Source organism: Apteryx mantelli, chromosome 1 (genome assembly GCF_036417845.1).
Source record: "Apteryx mantelli isolate bAptMan1 chromosome 1, bAptMan1.hap1, whole genome shotgun sequence".
Classification (NCBI taxonomy): Eukaryota; Metazoa; Chordata; class Aves; order Apterygiformes; family Apterygidae; genus Apteryx; species Apteryx mantelli.
This window is the reverse complement of record NC_089978.1, coordinates 1,166,654-1,175,381: the sequence shown is the minus strand read 5'-3', so window position 1 is coordinate 1,175,381 and position 8,728 is coordinate 1,166,654. Positions and strand designations below refer to the sequence as shown.

The 8,728-nt window shown below is 51.7% G+C and overlaps 1 protein-coding gene across 1 annotated transcript; it reads right to left on the bottom strand.

Annotated features, from left to right (window-relative positions):
• Window positions 1-7,545: 7,545 nt before the first annotated feature.
• On the bottom strand, window positions 7,546-8,493 carry LOC136991074 (olfactory receptor 52R1-like). Its single transcript, XM_067289561.1, has one exon. The coding sequence runs from the start codon at window positions 8,491-8,493 to the stop codon at window positions 7,546-7,548; it is 948 nt and encodes a 315-aa protein (XP_067145662.1).
• Between the last annotated feature and the right edge of the window lie 235 nt (window positions 8,494-8,728).

Genomic DNA, 8,728 nt, shown 5'->3' with positions numbered 1-8,728 from the left:
GAGGCAGTGAGAAGTGGCGGTAGTTTGGCACTCCTCCAGTGTGAAGTCTTGGATCAGAGGCATCACCATGACCGATGCTGTGACACAGCGGAACTTACTAGGAGCTCTACGGGAACATCTGGACGTACCTGCCTCCTCCACTACAGGTATGCACTAACACTGAACTCATGCACAGGCAGAAGAGAATGACCAGCAATCAAGCAAGGAAGTTTTGGACAGGCTTGGCATGAAAAGGCTCTGGGGTGATGCAAACAGAAGTGACCTTGTGCTCAACAAAGCAGGGCTGACATGGGGTCACTCCAAAGGTAAACACATAAAGAAGGAAGTGCCTATGGGGCAGCATTATGGGGAAATCTCTCACACCCTTTCTGGGAAATCAGCACAACTGGGTGCCTCTCTGAAGTGCCTGTACACTAAGGCATGCAGCCAGCATGGGGAAAAACCAGGAGGAATTAGAAGTCTGTGTGCAATTACAGCGCTACAAGCTCCTCAGGATCACAGAGACCTGGCTGATCATCCTTGAAAGATTGTGGCAATCCGGGAAGGCTCCTGAGGATTGGAAGAAAGCAAAAGTCATTTCTATCCTCAAGAAGGGCAACAAAGAGGATGCTGGAAATTACAGGCTGGTCAGCCTCACCTCAGTGCCTGGGAAGATGCTGGAGCAACTAATCCTGGCTACCACATCCGGACACATGAAGGACAAGAAGGCAATGGGAGTAGTCAGCGTGGGTTTAGAGAGGGGAAATCCTGCTTACGCAACCTGAGAGCCTCCTGCAATGAGATGCCTGGCTTGGTGGATGAGGGGAGAGCAGTGGATGTTGTTTATCTCAGCTCCAGTAAGGCTTTTCAGCCGCTGCACCTAGGGAGGAATAACCCCATGCAGCAGTACAGGCTGGGGGCTGACCTGCTGGACAGCAGCTCTGCGGAGAAGGACCTGGGGCCCTGGTGGACAGCACCTTCCCTTCCCGAGAGCTCTCTCCCCTGCTCTGCTCTGCTGATAAGGATGTCCCATGGAAAGCAATACAGAGGAAGGCTGTGGCAATGAAAGAGTGTGTAAGCGGGTTTTTAGGAAACGAGAGATGCCTGGGTCTGACAGGCAAGGTTCCTGGGCAGCTCTGTTATGGAGGTTTATGGCACCTCATCTGGAGTAGCCACATGCAAGTAAAGAAAAGTATTTAAAATAACTTAAAGAAATGTAAAAAGCATTGCAATCAAAACTACTTAAATCTATCAGAATGTTCAGATGATTGCAGAAATATTACCGTTGTGGGCTGAAAGCCGTATGGTTTCTATTCCACAGCATGTCTCTTTGCCCTTCCCTTTCTCACTTTCCAGGTTGATGACCCACTCCAGCAGGCTAAGTGCACTGACAGAGTAAGTTCCCCAGACTGACCCCTGCTTGCATGAAACTGGGGACTTTAATGTGTGTTAGTTCTCTCTAGGCCTTAACAGATGTTTATTAAAGCACATGCCCCACATTACGTGGAGGGGAAGGAGGAACAGTTAAAGAAGAAACAAATGTCTCAAGGGAAAGAGTAGGGGTGAATCCTGAAGGCTGCCTGTCTACATGATGACTCCTGATACTCTTAAAATTGGGTGGACTCCAGAAAATGACAAATTGAAGCAAATTCTGCCCAGCCCAGCCCACTGAGACCAAGCGTCCTCCTGAAGCTGTGAGCGGAAAAGGGACTGCACCCTGCTCTGCTGTAACAAGTGATTTTTCTGAACAGATGCAGGGCTGCCTAGTCCCCTTGACAGGCAGTGCAACGTGAGAGCTTGGGGTCTTTGAGAGCTCTGCCACCTCAGTGCTAGCCCTCTGGAAAGGGGGCAGAGCACAGTTCATTGGAGCAGAGCACATGTCAGGGTGCTGAAGCTGACATGAGCTGGTGCCGAGGAGGGTGATGGGGTGTTTGCGCATGCAAGCATCGGCAAACCTGTCCCTGTCTGCACGGAACTGGGACCCTGGGGAGGTTCAGCCCTTCTGCTGTCCAGAGGAGCTGCTGCGGCACAGTGCAGCCTTGAACGACGACAGAGCAAAGAGCCCACTCACCTGGTTCACTCAAGACCAGCCTGAGCTTCCCTCCCAGAGCCTCTGCCGACCGGGCAGTCTGTTGCTGAGCGTCAGGGCTCACTGCAGGGGAGAATTTATAAAACACCTCAAGCACTCCCCTCCGTGGGGAGGTCTGCCTTGGGAGCATGCCGGCTTGCTGTTTCCTCAGAGCTCAGAGCAGAGGCATTAACCCCCAAAGCACCAGGTCCGCCCTGGCATAGAGTGCAGCTGAAGGTTCTTTAGCTCTGGCATCACTGTCTGCAGTCTGCCCCGCACCATCAGTCCCTGCTGATGACAGCAGGGACTGTGCCTTGGAGCCCAGCTCCAGAGATGCCCTTCTCCTGGCCTCCCCCGTCCCTGGAGATTCAGGCCAGTTCTTCTGCCAGGCCTAGTTTAGGTAGAGGAACTCCTGCTTTGTGGCAGGGGGATGGATAGATGAGTGCTGAAGGATCTTTCCCCAAGCACTTTCACAGCCTCCAGCAGTTTGTGGTCTAGCGGATTCCTGAGCCAGAACTCATTTATTAAGAAGTCATTAGAATCTGAATTTTGGCAGCTGTGAAATGCAGTGGCAAGAAGCTCTACAGCTTAAGGACATGTTGTGTGAAAAGCCACCACCGAATGCTTGTTGTGAACACAGCAGGTGCTTCTTCGGAGGGCTCCTAGTTCATGTATTGGAAAAGGGAGTGTGCAGCTGATCTGTGCTGACCCTCTTAATGCCATTCAAAGCTGGCTTGTGGTGACAGAGCCAAAAACAGTGCCCATGTCTTGACAGCTGCCTTCCTGATCACAGTTTTGCATGCCATCTTCAACATGATGCCATGCGTCCTGATTCTCGGGGATGTGCTGAGATTGCCTTCCAGGAACACTGGTCTCAAGTTCCTTGGTCCCTGGAGGGTCCACATCTTCAGGGTCCACAGCTGCATCTTTGCCCTCTTCCACCTGCCAGCTTGCTTCTTCTCCATCCACTGCACCAGGACCAATGTTCTTCACCACATCCACATCCTGCCGGCCAGCCTCTACCACCCGCTGCCACTGACCGTGAACCCCACAGGCACGGGGTGAAGGCCAAGGAGATGCAGGCGCAGGTGTTGGGTTGTGCTGTGACCCCCAGAGCAGCCAGGCATCCAGCGCTGCTGCGTTGGGTGTGCTGAGCAGGGCCTGGGCTTCACAGCTCAGCGCTGCTCTCCCCACAACGCCTCGCAGAGCATCCTGGCCCCCTACGGCTGCTCCTCCACCACCCCCAGCTTCTGCTTTAACTTACCATGACCTTTAGCCCACCCTGTTGGGGTGCTGAGCCTCCCGAACCCCTAAGTGCAGCTGCTAGAGCAGTGAACCTGAAATGGGATTCAAGCGAGCGTTGTGGGACAGTCCTCCGGGGCTGGGGCACCAGCACCTTGTCTGGCTGCCGTTGCTAGTTCTGCTGGACCAGAAGAGATGCTCTGGGCCATCCAGCTCCATCCCCATCAGCAATTGGTGGATTTTCTCCCAGTATCTATCAGTATCTAAAGTTATATTTGTTACCGTATTCTTCGGGGCCTGTCTTCCCCCACCTGTGAAACACTAATGAAGAAATATGGTGCACAGAGATATAGCAAGTGTATTCTTGTCGCAAGGAGGAATCTCATTAGGGAAACGTTAACTTAAAGACGGAAACTGTTTGCTCTTGTGCAGTGATCTTGATGGGGGTTTATCACAGCAGCCTTTGCAACCCTCCCTGCTGACTGCAGGGGGACAGAGCGAGCTGGAGCTGGGAGCCGGAACAGCTCTGCCGCTGAACGCAGGCGCTGAGCTCTCTGAGATTGGGCGCCTTTCCTGGCCCTGCTGCAGAGACTGTGGGAGCGATGTCTCGGGGTCCTGCCTGCGATGGCATTTCCCTCCCATGGCCCCGGAGTGGTGGTGGGTGCCTTATGTTCCCAGCAGACTGCAATATCCCATCCTGGATACGTGGCTGTAAATTCCACACGTCTACATGGAAGAAGTGCAATTAATCTGGGTGTCAAGGGGGAAGTTTCCTCACGGTTAGCTCAGGCATGAATTCATTGCACGTAAGCACCGACTCCCAGTGTGGTCGCTCTCCGTGCACAGGGAGGGAAAGGAGAGCAGCTGGCGGCCCGGTCCTTCTGCTCTCAGCGAGCAAAAGCAGAGCCCGTAGGGGCTGACAGTGCCGGTTGGCTGCAGCGCTGCTACCTTAGGCGGCAGCTTTCTGCACGGGGCAGACCTCTGGGATACAACAAGCAGGATCACTGAGGCCTTCTCACTGCAGGGCAGCTGGTGTGTCCCTGACTGTGCAGACTTCTTGCCCAAGGCCACAGGGCAGAAAAGCTCCTGTGCCAGCGCGGTGGGGGCTGAGAGCGCACACTGCGCAGCTTCGTGACGCCCCTCGCAGAGACGCCAGGTGTAGGTTCCTTCAGACGGTCCCTTGGGGAGTGATTTCCCCAGCACCTGCCAACCTGCAATGTCGAGGCCTTGCAAGCTGGCTGTTTCATCTCACCTGTAGTGTTCCATGGACGTTGATGGTTCTGTCCACCTGGACTGTGTTTGTTCCTCTTTTCCACCGATGTATTCAAACCGGTGACTTTTACAATCTTCCCAAGGTGCACTCAGTTGCCACTAGCTAAGTCTTCAGCGTAATTCGGCAGAAGAGCCACTCTGAAAGGCAGGAACTGGGAGGGGAAGCACCACTGAGACGGACTCTCAGCATCTGTGATGAGGGAGACCTTCAGGAAAATCAAATAGTGAGACCATGTCTAAGACAGTGGGGTGATTTCTTTGAAGAACTCTGTTGAATGCCGAAGGCCTGTTTTTGACAGAGTTTCAAATTCAGTGCTTAATGGCTATTTTTGCCTCACTTTCACCTGCTATATCCAGGTGAATAGCGATCAGTGTCCAAACGGTCAGCATGACGTGGGATTTTATTATCCATTTTGTCTCATAATTAGCCCAGCTTCTGGGAAATAAACCCTTATGAGGCTCCAAAGACATTTCTTGCTGACCTCTGCAGTGACCCTGACACCGAGAGTCATCTGATCAAGGTTGATCAGCCCTTAGAAAAGGGTAGCTTCCACAGAAGTAATTATTTCATCTTCATTCATCAGACAGACACGGTTTTGCTATGGGGAACGATGTATTCAATATTACAAAATGGTCATGTATAGTTTTTTTAAAACCTAATAGCTCTTCACGCTGGTTCCTTTTTACTTCTGGGAAACAACGATCATTAATGATGTATTTTCTTAAAAATGTATTTTTCTCAGATGTTAGTTTGCTGACCCAGCTTGTTGTTTCCTAAGAGGGATCTTTTTTTTCTTTAGCCCAGTGGATGTAGTTGGAAGACAAGCTTGCAGCATTTGCTTCTCATTTGCCTTGCTGCAAATAACACCCCTGATCACACATAGCTATTCTCTGCTTGGTCATTTGTGCCTTTAAGGGTCCTCATGGTGTCAGAGAAGAAAACCCCACCCGTGCATGGGCATCTCTCTGCCGGGACCCTCTGCGTGTACCCGGGCTCTGGGGAGGTTTCACAGCAACATTTCTACACAAAGTCACTCAGGACCTCAGCCGTCGCAGGAGTGATATTTGTTTTGGTGCTGTTCAGTGGGCAGGACTCACAGGACCCAAAGCCTGCCTAAAATCCAGCATGGTCAAGGAAAACAAGCATACACACCCTTCCGTTGCATACCTGAGGAATGTGAACAGCAGCTCACTCTATGAGCAATTTACTGATGAAAACACAGGAAGATCAACAGCGCTGGTACTTCTTTAACAAAACACAGGCATTTATTATTGCTAAAACCATACAGAGGAGTGCAAGCCCCCTAATTTCTGCTTAGTGAAGTTCATCATAACACTAGACAGAAGCAGCTGTCCTACATGCCGATGAGGATTCTCAAAATGTAGACAACAAACAAGACGGAGGACAGCGATAGAGTGTATATATTTAAGGTGAAAGTTTATATAGAAATATGAAAAGCAGGAATGGAAGGAACCTCAGGAGATCTTGTAGTCCATCTGCCACCCTAAAAGACGACAGCTTACCTGAGCCATCACGGAAGGATATTTGGCTAATCTGTTGTAAGCGTTAGTGAGCAGAGGGGAAGCGCTGTTACCGCTGTGTGAGCTGTGGTCCCCAGGCCACAGGGCCAGCGCGCTCCTGCCACCTCCCTGGGCAGGTGCGAGATGTGTAACTCCCTCCGTAGCGCTTCTGGGGGAGCAGCAGAGCTGAGCAGGTCCCACAGGGCACCGCTCAGGAACTGGTGCTCTCCTTGGGCAGCCCAGCGCCCCCACAACAGCACAGCAGGAGGGAAGCACAGAGGTGTAAGGATGTCTGCCCAAATGCACCAAAAGAAAGAACCGAAAATGCTCATGGGACATCAGTAGCTGTTGGAGATTTGGTGTTATAGATATATATTTTCAAGAACTGTGCAATGTCAGTTCCCCTGTTGCGTGAAAGGGAGGGACGGAAGGCCCCTCCTTATCTTTATAATTTATGTTTGCCTGCCAGAGCCCCCCTGTTTGAGGACTTTCCCTGGGTCAGTTTCGCAAAGTAAAAAGAAAAGATTTTATTAAAGCGACAGATACAACAGGTTCGGAATTGCCATTGATAAATGCACTTGCTGCTACAAATTTTCTTTCTATGAGCTCAAACTAACAATTAAGCGCTTTCAGTAATAATATATTTTCCCGGGTAACGTCCGACTTTTGTCAGAGGCGCAAGTCTTACCAAAGAGGCGTCCCTGTTTGGGGGAGGGAAAAGGAGGTTCGCTCGTCAGCAATCTCCAGTGAACAGGTCGGCGGTTCAATTTTCTTCCCTTCCAAAAACTTTAGTGAGCTACCCTCTGTTTTATAGTTGCTGAAGGTGGGATGTGGAAGTGTGGCAGACATACTTCATTGGCTGGATTGCCATTTGCGCGGTTGTTGGGGGTATGCCCCCCTTATTTACATATCATTATGCAGCAAAGGGCATGATTTTTAATATGGTAAGCAGGGATAATGAGGCTAGGGGTATTATAGGTCAACAGTTAGCCTGTGAGCAGCAATTATTTTTTGGGATGCAACCCTTTGTGGTCAGGGGCAGACCGTGATACCTCCATATCGCTCCCTCCTCCGCCGTGCAGCTGGGACAAACTGTCTGCCCTTCACCAGCTAGTTCATTACTCATGTTGCAAAAGGTGGTGTGCTTTGGCTGCCACGTACTGTTTTTCCCTTGTGCCCCCTTATCTTTCTCCCTGAATTGTCTCTTCTTCTCACATCACCCCCTCCCCAAATACCAGCATGTGAGGGAAGAATCAGAGGGTCTGCACATAGGAAGTAACACACACCCACGTGCAGGGGCACTTCACCCCTAGCCCCACACAGTGAGGATGGGGGCAGTGAAGGGCAGCTTTAGGAAGGTCCTAGAAGGGCTTTCCCATGCTGTGAGGTGCAACTCACCAGCACTCAGGTACCACAGTGAGAGCTGCCTGCTCTCAGTAGGCAAGCAGGCAGAAAGAGGTGAGTCAGGTTGCCTTGTGCTGGAAGAGGAGGACCACTCTGTCCCGGATCTGTTTGGTTCTCACCCCATAAACAATGGGGTTCAAGGTGGGGGGCACCAGCAGGTAGAGATTGGCCACCATTATATGGACATGGTGAGGGATGCTGTGCCCAAACCGGTGGGTGAGGAACGTGAAGAGGGCAGGGATGTAAAGTGCCAAGATGACACAGATATGGGATGCACAAGTGCTGAAGGCCTTGAGCCTTGCCTCTGTGGATGGCAGCCTCATTACCGCTCGAAGGATCATGGTGTAGGACACAGTGATCACGGTCACATCAAACCCCACCACCACAAAGGCTACAAAAAGACCGTAAATGTTATTGACTCTGGTGTCCCCACAGGCCAGCTTCACCATGGCCATGTGCTCACAGTAGGAGTGGGAGATGATGTTCTGCTGGCAGAAGGACAACCTGTGGAGCAGGAAGCAGAAGGGACTCAGCAGAACGACCCCGCGCACCAGCACCAGGCTCCCAAGGGTCACCACCACTCGCACGGAGAGGATGGTGGAGTGCCGGAGTGGGTAGCATATGGCAACGTAGCGATCCAAGGCCATGGCCATGAGCACACCCGACTCCAGTGACGAGAAGGTGTGGATGAAGAACAACTGAGTAAGGCAGGAGACAAAGCTGATCTCTCTGGAGCCCAGCCAAAAGACGCTGAGCATTTTGGGTACAGAGGATGTGGAGAGGACCAGGTCGGTGAAGGACAGCATGGCCAGGAAGAGGTACATGGGCTCGTGCAGACTTGGCTCTGTCTTTATAAAGACGAGAAGGGTGGTGTTCCCCAGCACAGCAATGGCATACATCATGCCGAAGGGGAAGGCAATCCAGAACTGCTCCTTCTCCAGCCCAGGGATGCCAACCAGGAGGAAAGCAGGAGGGTGGTAGAGGGTGGTAGAGTTCAGAGACGACATGGAATGCTTGTTGTCTCCGAGCAGGGGTGGGCAAGTTGTCCTGCTGGAAGCAAACATCCAAGAACCTGTAAAAGCATGGGCATTTGTCAGCTGGCAGCAGAGCAGCAGAGTTCCTGCTGAGGCTGTGACTCCCATAGGGCCCACATACTTGGCTGGCAAAGCAGAGGCCATGGAAATGGATTTGCTTTCCTTTTGAAGTGGCCATGGCTTGTAAGGGGCCAGAATACGTTTAATT

Excerpts from the sequence above, each read along its gene's own strand:
- LOC136991074 (XM_067289561.1), bottom strand. The coding sequence starts at position 8,493 with ATGTCGTCTCTGAACTCTACCACCCTCTACCACCCTCCTGCTTTCCTC.